This window comes from Pteronotus mesoamericanus, unplaced genomic scaffold (genome assembly GCF_021234165.1).
Source record: "Pteronotus mesoamericanus isolate MK-2021 breed Mesoamerican mustached bat unplaced genomic scaffold, CSHL_Meso_final contig_221, whole genome shotgun sequence".
Lineage (NCBI taxonomy): Eukaryota > Metazoa > Chordata > Mammalia > Chiroptera > Mormoopidae > Pteronotus > Pteronotus mesoamericanus.
This window is the reverse complement of record NW_026555092.1, coordinates 269,416-289,873: the sequence shown is the minus strand read 5'-3', so window position 1 is coordinate 289,873 and position 20,458 is coordinate 269,416. Positions and strand designations below refer to the sequence as shown.

The 20,458-nt window shown below is 51.9% G+C and overlaps 1 protein-coding gene across 3 annotated transcripts in view; it reads left to right on the top strand.

The window, feature by feature from the left end:
- Window positions 1-20,458, top strand: part of EMC1 (ER membrane protein complex subunit 1) — a 24,581-nt gene extending 4,123 nt beyond the window's left edge. The window contains exons 5-23 of one of the 3 annotated variants that reach the window (XM_054571650.1): window positions 646-774; window positions 2,110-2,236; window positions 2,869-3,018; window positions 3,327-3,494; window positions 3,995-4,066; window positions 4,440-4,502; window positions 5,123-5,245; window positions 6,005-6,101; window positions 6,434-6,553; window positions 8,162-8,361; window positions 8,498-8,647; window positions 9,520-9,681; window positions 10,030-10,149; window positions 12,199-12,336; window positions 15,387-15,560; window positions 16,165-16,375; window positions 16,887-16,971; window positions 18,116-18,245; window positions 18,442-20,458. In XM_054571650.1, the coding sequence (XP_054427625.1) occupies window positions 646-774; window positions 2,110-2,236; window positions 2,869-3,018; window positions 3,327-3,494; window positions 3,995-4,066; window positions 4,440-4,502; window positions 5,123-5,245; window positions 6,005-6,101; window positions 6,434-6,553; window positions 8,162-8,361; window positions 8,498-8,647; window positions 9,520-9,681; window positions 10,030-10,149; window positions 12,199-12,336; window positions 15,387-15,560; window positions 16,165-16,375; window positions 16,887-16,971; window positions 18,116-18,245; window positions 18,442-18,621 (2,599 nt within the window). In that variant the 3' untranslated portion in view covers window positions 18,622-20,458. Of the gene's footprint in view, window positions 1-645; window positions 775-2,109; window positions 2,237-2,868; window positions 3,019-3,326; window positions 3,495-3,994; window positions 4,067-4,439; window positions 4,503-5,122; window positions 5,246-6,004; window positions 6,102-6,430; window positions 6,554-8,161; window positions 8,362-8,497; window positions 8,648-9,519; window positions 9,682-10,029; window positions 10,150-12,198; window positions 12,337-15,386; window positions 15,561-16,164; window positions 16,376-16,886; window positions 16,972-18,115; window positions 18,246-18,441 lie in introns of all 3 variants that reach the window. The other 2 variants (XM_054571649.1, XM_054571647.1) reach the window with 2 other exon arrangements.

Here is a 20,458-nt window from a genome sequence, read left to right as displayed (position 1 = left end):
GTCTTCTTGAGGTTGCGAAACACATGTGTTTACTTAGCCAGTGTTTACTGAGCACCTGTCTGACGCAGAGCTCTGACCTGGGTGCAGTGTTTGTTGTACTTGACTCACCATGACTTGATCTCACCATGACTTGAGAACTTTGCTGTGTTCTAGACACAAGAACATAATACAAAACTTTCAGTGTTTTAATTTTATGTTTAGAGAACAGCTTGAAGTACTGTTACATCTTTGTTTAGTTATTTAAATGATAGGGCCATTTGCATTAGCGTATACAGCCAATCGTCACTCGGTAAACACTTGGGGAACCCTCAGGCAGTGGGAACCTGTCATTCTGTCATCAAGGAACTCCTCGTCAGCTGGGGGAGGCAGGCCTGTAGCCCAGTAACGACAGTACTGTCTGATGGGTGCCCTGGTAGAGGGTTGGCCTGGCTGCTGTGAGGTCCAGGGGATGGAAGGGGCCTGAGGGAAGCAGTATGGCCTGGTGGTTCAAAGTGCAGTATCAAGGCCAGCTCGCCAGAGGCAGCTGCGTTTGATCCCACAGCCGGTTTCCTTACCGACCTGGCTGCAGTGGTAGCGATCCAGATCGTCTGCTCAGCCCGAGGCTCGGGAGGCGCTGGGCGCTGCTCACCCCATGCCTGTGCTCAGTTTCCAGGCACTGGGGCTGGTGGGCCTGCAGGAGTCGGTGAGGTATGTCGCGGTCCTGAAGAAGACGACCCTTGCCCTCCATCACCTCTCCAGTGGCCACCTAAAGTGGGTGGAACATTTGCCAGAAAGGTAAGGCTGCCTTCCTACCAGGTGACGGCTACCTGGTCCCGCTCTCTGCAGACCCCTCTTTCTCCTTTATGGTTGAAGCTTTTGCTTTGGCCCAGGCTGACCTTATGTTGGCGTCACGTGTGGTGTGTTGGGCTCACTAGATCTAGGCCTGAACTCAAGGGCCGTGTAGCCTCTGGCGCCTCCATTGCAAGAAGGAGAAAACTCTCAAACTGGGCACAAGAGCCAGTCAGGCAAGGGGAGTGGCTCTCTCCCTCATGGCCCTTCCGCGTCTGGCTTTTTGACTTCTAGTTCAAGTCAGACTGAGACTTTCCTATGAAGAATTGTAACAACTCAGGAAGGCCCAGGGTAGGAGCTTATTGAGAACTGAGATGGTTTGCAGAGGTTGTGGTGGGAAGCCATGAAGCTGAGAAGGAATGAGAGGGAGGGACAAAAGGAAAGGATCTGCTTAGACCACCTAAGGCAGGACCCAAAAGTCAAAATCCTTTGGGGCCAAGTGCGTAGATAGCAAATAGGAGCAAAGCAGGCTCAGTGAGTACTCTTGGGAGCTGCGGTGTGCCTGGCCCACCTCAAGGGGGCAGTCTTACTTGGCTGATAAGGGCCCCATCGGAGTGATTTTCAACCTTTTTCATCCCATGGTGCACATATTCTGTGGTACACCACAAAATATAGTTTTTGTTGGTCTGACAAACAAAAATAGGTATAACTTTGATTCATTCACATTGGACGGCTATTGTGTTGGTGGTCGTCATTTTTTAACTTGACAATCTAAAGGAAAAGAGGCCAGTGCCCCTGACTTAATAGTCACTTACTGCGTATTTTGAAAATTCTTGTGGCACACCGGTTGAAAAACACTGCCCTGTAGGAGTGCAGGGTTACCTAGTGTTGCAACATCTTTTTAAACATGTTTTACTTTTTATTTTAGAGAGAGAAAGAGAGGGTGAGAGACATCAATGTGAGAGAGAAACGTTGATTGGTTGCTTTTTGTACGCGCTCTGAGGGACCAAACCTGCAACCCAGTCACGTGCCCTGACTGGGAATCAAACTGGTGACCTTTTGGTTTCCAGGATGGTGCCCAACCAACTAAGCCATACCAGCCAGGGAAGAATACCTTTTTAAAAAAAGCTAGAAATCTGGTTATTAGATGTAAAATCTCAGGTCTAAATGTGGGCAACTGATTGAAATAATAAAAAAGAACAACTGTGTGAACCAAATGAAACCTGTTTGGGGACTGAGAGTTTATGACATCAGGCTGAGGACCTGGCAGCCTGGTTTTGGAGGACCCCGTCCTTCCTAAGGCTCAAGCTGCTGATCCCTGCTTTTTTTTGGCTCTCTTAGTGACAGCATCCATTACCAGATGGTGTATTCCTATGGCTCTGGGGTGGTGTGGGCCCTCGGCGTTGTCCCCTTCAGCCATGTGAACGTTGTCAAGTTTAACGTGGAAGATGGAGAGATTGTGCAACAGGTAGGGTCATGCATCTGCCTCAAGGAGCCTTGGGAATTGAGGAGGGGAACAGGTAGAGCCCTTCCTTGCACTAGGGCCAGGGAGCTTGGCTGGGTCGACGCAAAAGCCATTTAAGGTCCCTGATTCTGAACACTTGGAGGCTGCCTTCTCCTCATCAAGTATTTATTTATTTGACTTTTAATGGACTTATTTGAGCCAAACTGACGACGTGCCGGGAAGCAAGATCTCAGATGCTCCCCAAGTATTTATCTGAAGCTCTCACATTCACACGTAGTGCTCTCCTGGGGTGGCCGAACAAAATTACACAGCTCTGTTTGTTGCCTGCAAGTGTCTTACAAAATAATATTACAAAGTAATGATAGTTAAACCGCATATGACACATGCAGTAAATAAATGCTTATCTGAAATGTCAGGTATTACAAATAATCTGGCATATTTTTCTAGTAACCAGAAAGAAAATTGTGATTTTTCTCTGGTGTTGGAGCTTCGGGGAGGCAGGGGGACAGGGAGAGCTCCACTGGAACCGTCCATGAAGCTTAGGCCCCCCGTGGAATCTGGGTGACACTTCAGATGCGCTGAGCGAGAAGGGTAAGAACCCTCGCGGGCCTCCTGTTATGATGTCTTTCCCATAGGTCAGGGTTTCAACTCCCTGGCTGCAAAGTCTCACCGGAGCCTGTGGTGTGGTGGATGAGGCTGTTCTGGTGTGCCCTGACCCAAGCTCCCGGTCCCTGCAAACCTTGGCCCTGGAGACGGAGTGGGAGTTGAGGCAGATCCCACTGCAGGTGAGTGACCAGCGATGCTTCCCCTGGCCCGAGGCACAGCCTTTGCTGCTTAGAAAAGTCTTTCTCTCAGCATCACTGCTGCCTTTCCGAGACTTGACAGCTGCTGAGAGAAGGCCAGGCCTCTGGCTGAACTGGTAAAAGGGGAAGTGGGCCGCTCTCCTCTTTGGAGAGCCTGAATGGGAGCTTCTGGAGCTGCCTGCCGTGGCCCAGTTACTCTTGCTGGCAAAGTGGGGCAGAGGACGCATGCCTGGGATGGGAAACTGACTGCTTGGCGTTTAGCCCTAACCCTCCCCCTCCTTGCCTCCCAGTCTCTCGAGTTAGAATTTGCAAGTGGATTTCAGCCTCGGGTCCTGCCCACACAGCCCAATCCAGTGGATCCTTCTCGGGCCCAGTTCTTCCTGCAGTTGTCCCCAAGCCACTATGCTTTGCTGCACTACCGTCACGGGGTCCTGAGTCTCCTGAAAAACTTCCCACAGGTACCTGCAGGCTGCGTGGTTTGTTGGGATTCAGGAGGATCTAGCCAAGACAGGATGCTAGAAATCCCTGCCTTTGCAGCGAGAGGCATTTGCTCAAGAGAAAAACATCTTTCCATTGGTGGCTTGAGAGGGGTTAGCCTTAGAGGGGAAGTGGGACACTTTTCCTTCTAAGAGTTATAAAGGGTCTTCATAGAGTAAAAGTGGCACTCTCCTCTGGGCCGACAGGAAAGTGGGGGTGTTAATGAGAGCTTCCCACAGACACCAAGAGCAGCATGGGATTTGGGACGGACCTGTGCCTCTGTGGGAGGCAGGGGGCAGGCCTGTTTGCAGCTCTGGAGGCACCTGGCCCTTCCTCTGCTCTCCCGTGCCCTGGCCGTTGTGCTCTAAAGGTGGGCGTACTTTCCACTCCACGGCCCAGGGGTCTCCCTGTAGCGGTGGCCCTCTGGAAGGCTGCTGGCTAGTAAAGCCCCGCCGGGCACTGACGCCCTGGTCTCCCCCAGGCTGCCCTCGTGAGCTTTGCCACCACCGGGGAGAAGACAGTGGCTGCGGTCATGACCTGTCGCAATGAAGCGGTGAGTGTTGAGAGTACCAGTCAGCACTTGGGGGGTTCCTTCCTTGTCCTCACCAGGAGCCTAGGGAACCAAAGGTCTGGGCACGTTCTCCTGGTCACTCTGAACCCAGTGGGCCCCGAGGCTGTTGAGGACTAAGTTCACACTTCATCTGTAGAGCTTTCTGTCTACTCCCTGGGTCCCCAGGAGTGGGACCCTATTATGACAACCTCACTTTCATCTGTGACTGTTGAGGGTTGCGGAGGCCTTGTGGGCAGGAATGAGAAATTGAGATTTACCTCCCCCAAGTGCTGAGGAGACACAGGGGAAAGCTTCATTTGGGGGGCTGGGAAGTGACCCTTTGGCTCAATTTTCTCCTTCTGTCCTCTTTTCCCAGCAGAAACCTAGCACTTCCGAGGAGGGGTCCATGGGGAGCTTTTCCGAGAAGTCTAGTGCACAGGTAGGGTAGATTGTGGCACTGGGCTAGTGTGCCACACCTGGAGACACAGGAGGTCACACTGTGAAGGGGGTGGTGCACCCCAGGCCAGAGCAGGTCTCCTGGCATTTCCAGGCTCAAATGGGGTCTCCTGAGTCGTGTAAATGATATTTCCCTTGGTCTTTTCAGTTGGGAAATTAGAGAGTAAAATCTCTAATATCTGTTCCTAACCACTGTCCCCTCTGGGCCTTCGCTTCCCCATCTCTTCTGGGGTCCCGGCTGGCGGAGTTGTGTTTTAACCTGAGCATTTGCGCTGGGGTGGAGCATCGGACCCTGGCCAGCGGCACAAGCTCCTGCTGTGGCTCTTTCTCCTAAGCTTTTCCAAAGGGGTTGTCACTTCTCTGCTTACGCTTTTGCCTCTGGGAAGCCTCTGCTACGCTGGCCTGGTTTCCTCTGTACAAGTACAGTGGTTGTGATTTTACTTACTCAGCTATCTCATTTCTGCCTTAGGGCTTAGCTTTCTTTTCTATTTTCCTTTGCATATATTTCCCCTCCTGGTCTGGGTCCTTCTCTAGGACTTCCCCTGTGTTCTTGAACTTCGTTTGGGAGATCCCTCAGTTGCTCAGTGCTGCGTGTTCCCCTAGGACTTGCTGGCTTGCTTCAACCAGACTTATACCATTAACCTCTACCTGGTGGAGACCGGTCGGCGGCTGCTCGACACCACAATCACCTTCACCCTGGAACAGAACAGCACTCGGCCCGAGCGGGTGAGGGGGGCCTTTGTCCTCGGGCTGCGTCCTGTGGGTGTCTCAGCCTGAGGCTCCCTTCCCTCAGGGCTGGGTCACAGCCACGGGGCCTGGACTAGAGCTCGCCGGACGTGGGTTCTATTTCTTCCTGAGCCTCTGGCCTGTCACAGGTCCCTGTGAATAACAGCAGAAGCAGGTACCATTCCTTCCAAGTTGTCACTGTGCCAGGCACCGTGCAAACTTTCCATGTGTGCACTAATCGATTTAACCCTCCCAGATGTCTCATGAGGTGGTTGTTACAAATGAGGGAACTGTGACAGAGGTTTGGGACCCTGTCCCGAGTCATAGAGCTAGTGGGAGGTCACTCACCCTGCAGCTGGCATTCCTCGTGGCCACGCAGTGTGGCCTTTGTGCACGTTTAGTTGTGTCTCTCAGCCTGTCTTGGCTGGGGCTTTTTTGTTTCTAAAATGGGAAGTCTAGCCCTGGCCTCCTGCTCACTTTGTGGGGTGTGACCGGCCCATGGTAAATGATAGGGTGTCCGAGAAGCACTCAGTGTTCCTGCATGGAGAGGTCTGAGCTTGAGCCTAGCGCCGTCGCGTTGGCTCATAAGAATATGTGTTCTCTTATGGGAGTCCAGGCAATAGTTGTATTGTTTAGATATCAAATAACACCATGCCTGGCCCTCCAGCCACTCCTGAGGCTTTGAATCCTGGGGTCCGGCGCTCTAAGAGGCGTTTGAATTCTTGCTAGCTGCGGTGGTCTTGACTCTTTGGCTTACAGCTCTACATCCAGGTGTTCTTGAAGAAGGATGACTCTGTGGGCTACCGGGCCTTGGTGCAGACAGAGGATCACCTGCTGCTCTTCCTGCAGCAGCTGGGTGAGCAGACCTCCCTCAGCCCTCTTGTTTCAGGCCTGTGCATGAGTTCTGGTCAAACTCTATTTGGGGTGGTGGGCAGGCTTCTGGAAAAGGTTCCCGCTGAGCGTACCCTGATATTTTTTTTCAGGGCATATGTCACCTGCTTTTGAGTAATTTCTTATCATTCTCGGCTGGGGTGTGGAACTTTTTGTACTTGACCTGTTGAATCTAGTCCCTCGTTCTGTCCTTTCTCTTTTTTACACAAGAACTGCTGGGAATCCCTGGGCCCCCAAGAAGGTTCTCTTTGGGAGGTGGTGGGGGGCTCAGCTTTGTGACCGTGGCTTCTCCAGCAGGGAAGGTCGTGTTGTGGAGCCGGGAGGAGTCTCTGGCAGAGGTGGTGTGCCTGGAGATGGTGGACCTCCCGCTGACTGGGGCGCAGGCCGAGCTGGAAGGAGAGTTTGGCAAGAAGGCAGGTATGAGCCCCAGAGCTTGGGACGGCAGAGTTGCTGGAGGGGGTGCTGTGGGAATGGGTCTGTTAGTTGGACCACAAGCGGTGCTGTCCCACGGCATCCCTGGCTTCCGGGGTGCGGCCGTATGCCAGACTGTCCTGAACCGGCTCTGAGACCACTTGCAGAACTTTGTGGCCATATGATTTCTGTCTGAAAGGTGCCACCCCTGACTCCCTCTAGGGAAGGGCCCTGAGGGAAAGAAACCTTCTTTAGTGTAGAAATAGCTGCCCTTGTTGGAGTACCTAGGTTTGTCAGGCAGCGTACACCTATTGTCCGCAAAGCGGCAGTCCTTCCTTTCTAGAGAGACGAGACTGGGCTGACCCAGCTATTGTGGCTGGTGCCCTCTGAGGCCTGCCCCAGCCCCCGCCCCGGGACAGACTCACTCCCCTGCTCTGCTTCACTCTGCCTCCCACCTGTCTCCCCTCCATCTGTTCGTCTTGCTGGCCAACAGATTTTTATTGAGGGCCCACTCTGGGCCAGGCGCCCTGGTAGGCATTGCAGATTTTCTTAAGCTGAAGATTAATTCAACTTTACCGTTTATTTTTGCTGCCTGGATCCAGCGATTCAAGGTAAAATCTGCTTCCTGCTGCCTTGTTGTTTGTTGCCTGCCCACGTGACTAGTTTTTGGTTCATTCTTTGTTTTTCCTGACTTGCATCAACAAAGTAGAGACCGTGTGTGCGTGGACTGCTGTGGCTGTGACTTGTCCTGTTTGCCTGTCACTTGTCTTCCTGGAGCTGAAGGAAACTTACATAGGAAAGGGCACTCGTCCTTTTCAGTGAGCACTTGGTGTGTGCCCTGCACTGTGCAAAACCCTGTGTGTACATCATGTGGGGCCACCTTGCAGCAGCCCAGCCAGTGGGTGACATGCCATTTCACAGATGAGGAGCCAGAGGCCAGAAGATCAAGTACATTTCCCAGGGTCACCCAGTCAGTACACAGTGGGGTAGGGATGTTAATCCAGGCCTGGCGGGCCGACTGCAGAGGCCGTGCTCTGTCCCGGGCTCCCTTGCTTCGTGACCCGATCTGCCCTGTGGAGGAGATCTGAGGGTGTGGCGTCATGGATGGAGGCGGGGGGAGAGGAGGAGAACCCTGGGACCTGGGTGTCGGGAGGTGTGTCTGGTGCAGGTTAGCCGTCGGCAGAGAAGGAGTGAAGCAGTGGGAAGTGGAAGTACCCGTTCAGGATGCTCATATGTAGGCACCCCTGCACCCCACATGCCCCCCGCTTTGGTTTCCTGGTACCCAGAGCCCTCCTCTGGCCATTCTGGGTGTGGGCTGTGGCGGAGATACTCACAGCATGACTGCATCCTGCATGGCTGACCCTGACCTCTTAGTCTCCTATTCCAAGTTCCAGGCAGGGCAAGTACTGAGTGCCAGGTAAGTAGGTTTGGAAGTTCCTGCCCGTCTGTACCTGAGCCCGAGACTGTTGGCGTCCAACACAGGGCCGCCCCTTGGGCGTTTAGCCACAGGGGAGAGAGTGACTCCCTGTGAGGAGCAGCGAGGGCCCCCTTGCTGCAAACACTGGCTCCTGTGGGGAGCGAGCCTCAGTCACACGACCTTGTCCTTGATACCAGATGGCCTGCTGGGGATGCTCCTGAAACGCCTCTCGTCCCAGCTCATCCTGCTGCAGGCGTGGACTGCCCACCTCTGGAAAATGTTTTACGACGCTCGGAAGCCCCGCAGCCAGATCAAGAATGAGATCAACATCGACACCCTGGCCAGAGATGAGTTCAACCTCCAGAAGATGATGGTGGTGGCGACAGCCTCGGGCAAGGTGAGCGGGCGGGGCCCGGGTGCCGCACCTCAGGCCCAGCGTGGTTGTGGAGAGCTGGGCTCCCACTTGCACAGAGAGAATCGGGTTCTTTGCTTTGTCTTTCTGATCCTTAGCTGGTTATGTGTTTATCTTTCAGCTTTTTGGCATTGAAAGCAGCTCGGGCACCATACTGTGGAAACAGTATCTCCCCAGTGTCAAGCCAGACTCCTCCTTCAAACTGGTGGTGCAGAGAACTACTGCCCACTTCCCCCACCCGCCGCAGTGCACCCTCCTGATAAAGGATAAGGTGAGGCCACCTCTGATTTGAACCAAAGCCGTATGGCTTTTTGGTGTTCTGTGACTTAAGTTTCTCCTAGGCCTTGAGAGCTCTATGAGAGTTAAAGATCAGTACTTAGGGCTTAGAGCTGTGTTTCTTCTAGTCTTTTCCTGAGTGGAGGGCCCTTGCAGGACTGATGTAGAATGGACTGGAATGGACTGGAAGGCAGCTGTGGCCGGACCTATAGTAAGCTGCTCGCCTTCTTCCCAAACAGCGGCGGTTTCTTGTCTCCAGATGAGAGGGAGCAGGATTTGTACCTCTGCCTCCCAGGATTAGATGGACTTTTGTGGGTTCGCTCTGGTACTGTTAGAAGGGGACTGGGAATCATTGTGCTGGAATGGCTGCCTGGGGTTGCTGAATTGGTTCTTGACCATTTTATTTGCCCCTCAGCCTGTCCAGACCTTGGTTAGCTTTGGAATCAAGAGGAAGTTTATTTTCCTTTTGACACATTGGCCTAGGGGAACTTCACCTTCAGTGAAGACTATTTTCTGTTCTTTTTAAAGAAGATTTTATCTATTTTTGGAGAGAGCGGAAGGGAGAAAGAGGGAGAGAAACATAGACATGAGAAACATCAGTTGGTTGCCTCTTGCATGCCCCCAGCCAGGAATCTGGCCCGCAAACCAGGCATGTGTCCTGACTGAGAATCGAACCGGTGACCTTTTAGTTCACAGGCTGGCACTGAATCCACAGAGCCACAGCAGCCACGACAGCCAAGACTTTTCGACAAAGAGGGCAAAGGCTAAGGAATCCAACACATTTGAGCTGAAGCTCCAGCTTCCAGATTTATCCTAGGAAGTGCATTCTTTTCATGTTGGTGAAATCTGACAGTTTGCCCATTTCAGGAGACAGGAATGAGTTCTCTCTACGTCTTCAATCCCATTTTTGGGAAGTGGAGTCAGGTGGCCCCCCCGGTGCTGAAGCGCCCCATCTTGCAGTCTTTGCTTCTCCCCATCATGGATCAAGACTATGCCAAGGTGCTGCTGTTGATAGACGATGAGTACAAGGTACGGCATCTTCGGCGGGGCTGGAGACCAGTCAGGGCGAACTGTGTGCGAAGGGGCGGTCAGACAGCAGCCGGTGGACCGGAGGCGGGAGTCGTCTGCCGTCAGCACACGTTTGGGCTTGAAGGGCATCTGTAGGTGACTTGATTGCTCTTTCTGCACTTGTGAAAACTCAGGGTCTTAACAGAACTAAATTGAAGGCCTAATTGAGTTGAGTAGGCTAATTCTTTTAAAGATTTTCTGTTGTATTACGCCTTTCCTTGATGGGAAATAGTAATGAGTACTGAGAAACTGCTAGAGACTCTTAACTGTTTCCTTCAACTCTTTTCCTGGGCTCTCTGGGTATTCAAGGTGACAGCTTTCCCAGCCACTCGGAATGTTCTGCGACAGCTGCATGAGCTGGCCCCTTCCATCTTCTTCTACTTGGTGGATGCAGAGCAGGGGCGGCTGTGTGGATACCGACTTCGAAAGGTAGGGGAGGGGCATCTTGTGAGCACCTTTGTAGGAGAGATGTGCTAAGAAGTGAATTCTGTTTTGAGATTGTAGTCCTGATGTCTGATTCAAAGTAATTTTTTTTATTGATTTTTTTTTTAAGGGAGAGAGAAAATCATCAATTTGTTGTTACACTTATTTGTGCATTTACTGGCTGATTTCTTGTATGCACCCCGACCAGACATCAAACCTACAACCTTGGTGTATCAGGATGATGCTCTAACCAGCTGAGCTACCTGGTCAGGGCTTAAAGTCATTCTCATATTTATTGAGCAGCTACTACATGGCAGGCATGGTTATAGGTGCTGCGGAAGGAGCAGCGAACCACAAAGTCTCTGCTCCATGGAGTTTCCATTCTGCATTCCTTCCTGTAGCCAAGAGAAGGGGCGTTCCCCTCCAATTTGGGGAGGGTGGGAGGTGGGCATGGGGGTTGAGTAAATTACTTTCGATATGAAGGTGATGTGATTAGCCCACTCTTGACAGGATGTGCGCTTCGAATTTTATTTCTAGAACTGGGATAGCTTTGCTCTGACCCTGACGTTTGAGCCCAGCCCTTGCACACAGCGGTTCGCACTGCTGGGAAGTCCGGCTCGGAGATTTCAGGGGCCTGGCCGGGGTCTTGCTAGCAGGGCTGCATCGAGGAGTGATCTGTGGCATGTGCTCTCCAGATGGCCCTTAATCCCGCCCCGTAGGGCCTTTGGAGAGGTGCCGTGAGCTTGGACCCAGTTGCCTGTGTGGGAAACCTCGCGTACTAACTTTGTTACCTTGGGCGTACGATTTCTGTAGCCCTGTTTTCTTGTCTGTGAAATAAGATGATAGCACCTACCTCATAGGGCTATTGGGAGGAGTCAGGGAATTAATCCATGTAAATCATGTAAAGCAATGCCTGGCATGTGGTACAGGCCCTTTTCTGGAATTTTGTAACAGCCAGCCTTTCACATGAATAGCATAGGGAACAGTCTACCCAGGAACTGTGTCCTTCACCCTTGTGGGCGAAAAAAGTTGCCCTTCCAAGTTGATAGAAAGGAGACCCTGGAAGAGACAGTTCATTGTGGATACAGGGGAGCAAACTGGAGTGTGGGTGTCATGAACCAGGGAGTCCTTAGGATGTCATTGGGGTAAGCAGTGGCCCAGGGCAGATAAAGGAGGCAAAGTGTGTGTGGGGAATAGGCCAAGGTGACCTATGGTCTTTGACCTCTGAGTGAGTTTACTGGTGACTTTACTCTCTGGGAGTGTTTTTCATTGTAAAAGATGAAATTGATGGAGAAGTCCAAATCGAAGTGTGACTGGACGTTTTCAGCCCCGTTCCCAGCCGCCCTCCCAGATGGAAGGCCTGCCAGGGGTTGGCTGTGCGTCTTCCCGCTGTCCTTCCTGTGGAAGCAGCTATGTGGACCACACGTACGTGTGATGCCAAATACTTCCTCTTAGTGAAATCGAATTGACCTGTATTTATTAATAGGAAAGTTGAGTTTTTTCTCTCATTATTTTGTTAAACCCATTTTTTTAAAGTCTAATATTTAGGAATAGTCCAGAAATGTTCAAAAAGGAACGTTTGCATGCCTAGCCATCAGAATAGGAAGCAGAATGCCACCGGCACCCCAGGAGACCCTTGGTCCCTTTCCCCTTCCCCTGTAATAACATTTAACCATATAGATTTGCTTATTGGTTTCCTCTATTAAGTGACATTTCCTGTAATACTTTGAGGTCCCTGCCAGCTCAGTAATTCACTGCTGGCCCAGTATACAGATTCTTCGATTCTAGTAATAAGTGGTAGCTTTTCTTTGGGTATTTCCTACTCAGATAAACAATGGGATGCTGTTAAATAATCTTTCTTAATGGCTTTAGTATCTTCCAAATCAAACTGAGAATTCTAAAACTTCTCCACAAATTAGGCCCCTATTGCTGTTTTTGTTTCTTCCAGCACAGAGGCTGCAAATAATGAACTGTGGGATGTGTCTAGCTCTGGCTGTCTGGCGTCTGGGTGCCCCTGCCTGGTTACACGGGCTGGCTGTTTTGCCTTTGCTCTAGGATCTGACCACTGAACTGAGCTGGGAGTTAACCATTCCCCCAGAAGTACAGCGTATCGTCAAGGTGAAGGGGAAGCGCAGCAGCGAGCACGTGCATTCCCAGGGCCGTGTGATGGGGGACCGCAGCGTGCTCTACAAGGTATGGCACAGCAGTCTGGTATAGAGCGGAAGGGCAAGGGTTTGAATTTTGGCTCTAGAATTTGGTAGGTGCATGACCTTGAGTGAGTCATTTAATCTCTTTCAGCCTGACTTCCTGTCTGTGAAATGGACACTCTGTGCCCTTCCCCCGGGGTGGTTGTGAGATCACATGAGAGGCTCGTGCTTACCCTGGGGCCTCGCATTGGCCACTACCCAATAGATGCTGGCTGTGATTATTATTCGTGCTAATACTGATAGAACATCCTGTGGTTAAACCTTAGTCGACCCATCAGAAATGCCATCCCTGTGATCCAGCACTCGAGTTAGCAGTAAAGGGCAGGAGATGAAGAGGTGACTAGTGGGCTGCCAAACTGCCCTGTGAGAGAATGCAGTCATCGTAGTAATGGACACTAACCACGTCCCCCAGTACAGCAGAGGCTGAGTGAGAAGAGATGTGATAGGCCCAGGAACCTGGCGGGGAGCTGCTTCGCAAAGTGTGAGGCGAGCGCAGGCTTCCCGCTGGACCGTCCAGGGTCCGAAGTGGCTCTGCCGCAGACCGACTGTTCATTGGCGGGGATTAGCTTAGGCTTCCCGAACTTCTGTTTTCGCTAACATATTGGAGGTAGTAGCATAGGTAGGTCACAGGATTATTTTGAAGATCAGCGATAATACCTACTGTGAGTAGAACGGTGTCTCCCACGCAGTTAACATTATCATTAGTGCTATCCGCTTGGAACCCTTATTGCTGGGTGCCTTCCATGGGGCCGCAGGCAGTCTTGCTCCTTCAGATCGACCAAAATAATACGTATTCTAAAGCACATCTTGATTTGTACTAGAAAAAAATTTACTGTGCAATTTCATTCGTATGAGGTAAAATATACTAGAGTACTTGTGTTTTTATATGTGAAAGCCTAATACGGGTAGGGCGCTTTGGGTTCATATTCTTTATGCAAAGTTTTTAGGTTAGGCCTTTTTTAAATGAACGTTTTTATTTTTGGCTTAATTTTAGATTTACAGAAAAGCCACAAAGATAGTACCTAGAATCCCACATTCATCTTCTCTGGTTCTCCCTAGGGCCGTGGCACACCTGTCTCAAGTGAGACACCAACACTGGCAGAACGCTGGTCGCTGAACTCCAGTATTGGTTTGGGTTTCGCCAGCTTTTCCATTAGTGTCCTTTTCTGTCCCGGGATCCAGTCTGGGGCCCCACGTTGCATCTAGTGGTCAGGCCTCGTTGGTTTCCTCCGGTCTTTGATGGGTTTCCAGTCTTACCTTGTTTTCAAGAGTACTAATCAGGTGTTTTGTAGAGTGTCTCGCAATTTTGCTTTGTCTGATGTTTTTCTCATGGTTACACCGTGGCTGTGGGTTTTTGGAAGGAGTATTACAAAGGTAAAGTGGCCTTTTTTTTTTTTCTTTGAGTGTCAGTTGGGTGCCAGGTACTCTTTAGACACTGGGATACATCAGTGAACAAAATAGACATCATTTTCTGTCCTCATGAGGCTTTCACTGTTATTTGGAAGAGGTTAATAATAATAATAAAAATAGATTAGATAGCAGATTAGAGGGTGAGCAGTTGTATAGAAAACCACAAAGCTGAGAAGAGGGCAAGGGGGCACCGGAGTGGAAGGGGCCACATTTAAACTAGGGTGGTCAGGGAGGGTCTCTCGAGGAAGCGACACCTGAGTGAAACCTGGGGGAGCGAGGAGGCGAGTCAGGACACCTGGGGAAGAGCCTTCTGGACAGAAAAGCCAGAGCGTGCCTGGAGTGTTCTAGGAACAGCAAGGAGGGTAGTATGGCTGGAACGGGTCTTTGAGGAAGGAAGTCTAGGTTGCTGAGGCCAGCAGGTGTCAGGGCCAGGTCACAAGCCACCCCTCTGGCCTTGTGAGTGAGCTGAAGAGCCCCTGGGAGGGTGTGAGCAGAGTGTGACAGAAGTGACAGAGGTGGAACAGGTTCACTTGGCCCGCGTGTTGAGACTGGCCTGCCATGGGCCAGGGAGGAGAGCAGGCAGACAATGGGCTATTGTAATAATCCAGATGAGGTGACGGTGGCTCAGACTGGGTTGACTAGGGTGGTGACAAAGGATCTGATTCTGGATACTTTGGAGGTGGAGAAAGGCGCCTACGCTGGTGGACAGGGTGCGCGTGTGTTAGAGGGAAAGCAGTTAGATGCCGTGGAGGTTTCAGGTCTAAGACACTACGAACGGGGAGCCCTGCAGGGAGCAGGTCGTAGCAGGGGTAGAGCAGGAGTTCAGCAGGGGCACGCCGAGTTTGAGACGAGACATCCGAGAAGAGACACTGCGCTGGCAGTCTGTCAGTCAAGCCTGCGGTCCAGGGAGAGGCCTGGCTCGTCAGGCTGGGCGTTGCCAGCACCCACAGACGGTATGAAGGCTATGAGACTGGCTGAGGTCACCGTGAGAGCGAGTACGGGTGGGGCTGTCCAGGAGATCGGGGAGATGAGGAGGAACCCACAGAAGAGACTGGCAAGGTGTGGACAGTAAAGCAGAAAGAAAACCAGGGAGCGGACGTCCTGGATGCCAGGTGGAGAAAGTGTTTCAAGATAGGAGTGATCCCCTGTGTCACATGGTACTAGTAGGTCAGGTAAGGTGAGAACCGAGACTTACCCATCGATTCGGAGATAGGGAAGATGCCGGCAGAGAGAAGCAGCAGTGCTGGAGCGGTGTCCTTGGGCCCGTGGGTGGGCAGGCTGGGTTGTATCTTCAGTTACCATTTGCCCTTCTGTGACTTGAGCAAGATGCTTAACTACTTTCAGACATTTCACTTACAAAAGGTAAATAACAGCTACTTTGCAAGGTTGTTTAAGGATTCTGTGAAATGAGGTAGGCATGTGGCATGCCTCCCACGTGGCACGGCCCCCAGCACCCAGCAGACACGGAACAAACACAGCGAAAACCAGCTCTTCCAACCCGAAAACCCGATTCCTTTGCCAGGCCGTCGAGCCCCAGGTCTGCCTCACTGCTTGGGGCTCACAGTGGAGTGCAGCCCATGATGTGCCCCTGTGGTTCTGAGGGCATTTTCCTCTCCTCCTCCCCAGAGCCTGAACCCCAACCTGCTGGCCGTGGTGACTGAGAGCGCCGATGTGCACCACGAGCGCACCTTCATCGGGATCTTCCTGGTGGACGGAGTCACTGGGCGCATCATCCACTCCTCCGTGCAGAGGAAGGCCAAGGGCCCCGTGCACATCGTGCACTCAGAGAACTGGGTGGTGGTAAGGAGTCGCAGATAAACTCGTGTCGCCCCCAGGACAGGACGTAGCTCAAGACTGAATGGCTGGTCTCCCTGTGTCCGAATCCTCTCATTGCCTCTTGTTCTGGAAACCAGTTGCTGCTCTTTGTTTTCGTGGGATCCCAGGCCTCTGGGTGGAAGCGTGGCGCGCTGGCTAAGGGCTAGGCGCAGGGGTCAGGCTGCCCAGCTTTGATCCCAGCTCTCCCATTGTCTGACCGTACAACCTTGACTTGAACTAGTTATTTAAGCTCTTCTGTGTCGCATCATTTGTGAAACGGGTCGTAGCAGTCACCTCTAGTCTATCTTACAACAATGCCTGGCACGTACTGAGCACTCAAACATTAGCTATAATTATTCCGACCTCCAGGAATCTCGAGAATTCTTTGTTTCTGTGGTGCTCTTTGGTAGCCTAGAGAAGACTGCTCTGAAAATGAGTAAACTTGTTAGCAGGGAAGAAAACAGGGGCACTGGATGGCTTCTTTCCTTCCCGGGCACGTAGCTAATTGGAAAGGTGTCTTCCCACGTAATTTCCCCCGTCCAGGGGGACCAGTGGCCGAGCCCCCAGCTGCGCCCACTTCTCCTTACAGTACCAGTACTGGAACACCAAGGCCCGGCGCAACGAGCTCACCGTGCTGGAGCTCTACGAGGGCACGGAGCAGTACAACGCCACCGCCTTCAGCTCCCTGGACCGGCCTCAGCTGCCCCAGGTCCTCCAGCAGTCCTACATCTTCCCCTCCTCCATCAGTGCCATGGAGGCCACCATCACCGAGCGGGGCATCACCAGCCGGCACCTGCTTAGTGAGTGACGGGAGGGTCTCTGGGGCGACGGGGTTCTCTGAGGCGGTGGCACTGCAGGACAGAGCCTGGGATGCCCTGCCGGCGGGGCGCCTCTGACCACCGTGGGGGGAGCTGTGTGAGGAGGGCCTTATTTCAGCAGAAGGAGGTCCTTACTCGGCTTTGCCACCCTTCGGAGATGACATGTTTTAATACTCATTTTTGAGGAACTCCTTTGGTTCTGCATTGTCACCTCGCTCAGAGGGCTGAGCCCCGATGTCATCGCTAACAGGTGGCCTGTGCTGACTGCGGCAGCTGGCATGGCTCAGGGCTCATCCTTGTGTGGTGGGGACCTTCATTCAGACCCGTGCACGTTATAGGTGATCGTTCTGGCCACTAAGGGAGCCTTGTTCATCCTTTTGTTGCTGTTGTTTTAAACTCTGATTCCAAATTTCTGTGCTGATGACATTTTTCTAGGCCGCCCTGATCTGGGGCTGGTCAGTGTGAACATTCACTTTGACGTCTCTCTGTGCAGTCGGACTACCTTCCGGAGCAATCCTTTCCCTCCCTAAGGCCTTGCTGGATCCCCGCCGTCCTGAGATCCCCACAGAACAAAGCAGGTGAGCCCCTGTGGGCAGTGTGAAGGCTCTGGCCTTAAGGAGTTTGACCTTTTGAGCAAGTGTGGTCCTCAGTCTGGTGCGTGCCGTCCTGCCGTGCTGGGGGCTAGGCAGGCAGCCGTGGACTAGTCTGACCGACGTGGCTGCCCTCAGCAGGTTTGCATTCTGGTTGGGGAGATGGACAGTAAATAAGGTGAGCTGGTAGCTACTCTTAAGTGCTGAGGAGGAAAAAAAAACAACAAAAAAGGGACAGGGGCTGTGAAGGGTTGGGGTTGGGGGTATGTGTGGGCCAACTTTGAGAGGGTGGCCTGGGAAAGGCCCCTCTGGAATGGTGGCTATTGACTCGAGACTGGGAGGAGGAAGGCCGCTGGCCCTGTGGAGACCTGAGGGGGACTTTCAGGCAGAGGCAGGAGCCAGTGCGAGTGCCCGAAGATCGTGTCCGGTGAGTCAGAGCGGGGCTGGGAGGCCAGTGGGGCTGGAGCAGCTGGCGGTGGGGGTGTGGGCAACGAAGTCAGGGCGGCAGTGGGGCTGGGTCGCTAGGGGAGGCAATAGCTCGTCTCTCTTAGTATTAATTTCAGTGATTCCAGCCATCATTTTTGTCTACTTCCTTGCCTCTATCCTGAATCCTCTTCGCTTAGGGCATGAGACATTAGTTCTGTCTTTGCACATGAGGAAAGGAGAGAGGAGTATGGTTTGGGGGCGGGGTGTGGACAATGAGAGTGAAAGTGATGTGGGGACTGGCAGGGGAGACGAAGCTGGGAAAAGACGGTGTGGGGGGTGATAACAGGGTTTTCAGGAGTGGAGACAGCGCCCTGGAGGGAGAGCAGGAATTGGCCTGGTGGCTCAAAGTTTTTGTTTTAAAATGGCCCTGACTCTCCTGCCCTGGTGAGAAATACTGGTTACCTGTATGTTACTTGTTCTTAGATTTAGAACCAGGTAGGAATCCAGATCTCAGTCTACATCTCTGTGCAGCCTGCTTTCTTGCAGCCTTCCTAATATTTAGCTGCTAAATTTTTAACTGCCTAGTAGACTTTGCAGGAAGATTTGAGGCTAGATATGTGGCCTGGAAAGCTCCCAGGCCTCTGAAAGGGCAGCCAAGGGATCCCCTTACAGCAGTTTGATGCCGGTCCCGGCTGATGTTTTGCAGGGAGGAGAACCTAATCCCGTATTCGCCAGATGTACAGATACACGCGGAGCGATTCATCAACTATAACCAGACAGTTTCTCGAATGCGAGGTATCTACACTGCCCCCTCAGGCCTGGAGTCTACTTGTTTGGTGAGTAGAGCCCACAGCCACCCTATGTGCTGTCTCCAAAGCCACCTGTGGGACAGCTGCTCCTGGTTTCACCCCTGGGGAAACAGCTGAGGATTCCATTTCCTTTCGTCCCCGAGTCTGAGGTGGTGTAGGTCACTGGCGGCCTTTCTTCCCTGTTTCTCACTCCCTCTGCCTTCTCACTCCCTCTGCCTTCCAGGTTGTAGCCTACGGCCTGGACATCTACCAAACGCGAGTCTACCCGTCCAAACAGTTTGATGTCCTGAAGGATGACTATGACTACGTGTTAATCAGCAGTGTCCTCTTTGGCTTGGTTTTCGCCACCATGATCACTAAGAGACTGGCACAGGTGAAACTCCTGAATCGTGCCTGGCGGTAAAGACCCAGAACCCGCTGCCAGAGAGGAGAGCGCCGAGAGCCGATGGGGCGAGGGTCGGTGAAACACCCGCTGCAGTTTGATGGGATGGAGGACATGTGTGGGTGCCCGTCTCGGTTCAGCGTTATGAGGAAGAAGATTGGCTCTATGGAGGTTGCTTTGGGATATGTCTGGGGCTGACGGTGGATGGAGGCTGAACTCTCTTAGCTGAGAATCTCAAAGCATCTCGATGGACTTGCCGCTGAAGTCCAAAGGCCCTTGGCCTGTTTCCTCTCTTTGCCCACCTTTTTTTTTAAATAAGATCTCCCAACAGTTTTCTCTTTTGTGAGGCTGTTTAAATTGATTTTGGTTTGTCTTCTGTTTCCCAGGTTAATCTAGAAATCCTTGTTTCCCTGCTTCTTGCTTGAGCTGGAAGGGAACCGCTGTTGGCAGCTCCACCTTATAGGTGCATTTGCTGTGTTACACTGGGGAGGGAGAAAATCCGTCCTTAGCTGCCGTCTCAGGACTGGCCCAGCCTCTGTGGCTTCTCTCCAAAGTAACTCCTGGTTGAGGAATCCATTTTGGGTGTCAAACTTACTTTAATTAAGCCTCTAGTTTCCTGTTCCCATTCAGGGTGGGCCACCCAGACTTTGTTTCAGTTTATCAAAAGCCAAGTATGTAACTAGTGTCTTGGATTGTTGATCACTGCCCCCGTTTTTAACCTAAGGCATGTCCAAGCTGAGGCCTTGTTATTAATACTACTGACTTGCCTGAGCCTTGAAGAGGTGTCCGGGAGGGAACCTGCCTGCTCCACAGTACCTCATAATCTCCCCGCACCCACAGCCCAGTCATATAACCTAGTTAGGGAAAGTTGTCCTTGTTTAAGAACCTCACTATTTATTTTTAGTTTTAGACATAAATTAACATGTGTGGGTCACTAGATTGCTCATAAAATGAGCAGATTTTAAATCTTACAGATCCTTTAGAAATGGAGAAAAAGGGTAGAGGTAGGAAATTGGCATTTTGTGGATGGGGCATTGCCGACTGGCCGGGCTGCTGTGTCTGCGGCAAATGAAAGGTGTCCCAAAAGTCTCCCCTTGTTCGTGGCCTTAGGGAACGATGGGGTTTTCCTTTACTGTGAAGAGAGAGAGGTGCAGAGCTGGCCTCTGTGGGGGGAGGTCCACTCAAGTGTCTGAATAAAGCGAGGCACGAATGACACTGGGGGAGACCGTTTTTGTGGTTTAGGAACACTCTGAGGCTACTCGTGCATTAGAAGGGATGCAAAGCAGTGCAGGAATTGTTTTTAAAAAACTATCTTTCTGTGGTCATATGCTGATGGTAGATTGTGGCAAAGAAGGAAGAAATATATTGTACTTAAGTAAAAACAAAATTGTGAGATTGACTTTAATGAATGAACATCTAAGAATCTCCAGAAAAACACCCAGGCATCTGTCTATCCCGACTCAAGGCACACTGTGCCTAACGTGAGCTGGGGGTTGGGGGCCGGGAGCCGGTGGGAGCTCTGCTCTGGTGCTGAGGAAGCAGGGCTGGGACTTCAACTGCCCCGCACAAACCTGTGCGGCTGCCTCGCCGGCCGCTGCCTGCCTGCCTGCCTGTTGTGCTGGCCCCGCCCAACAAACCTGGGAGAGTCTAGGTCACATTTACCCAGGTGCCTGCCAGAATCTGCAAGAACAATCTAATGGGAGGGAAGTTATCTGACCTTTCATAAAATTCCCTGTATATCTGCTTTAACTACTACGTTTTTACTGAGAGTTACCTCAGGTGGCATGGTCAAATAAATCTCAGTTGTCTTCCCAGCCTTTCTTATCTGAAAGGAGCACTCCGCTCTGACCAGCTCTAC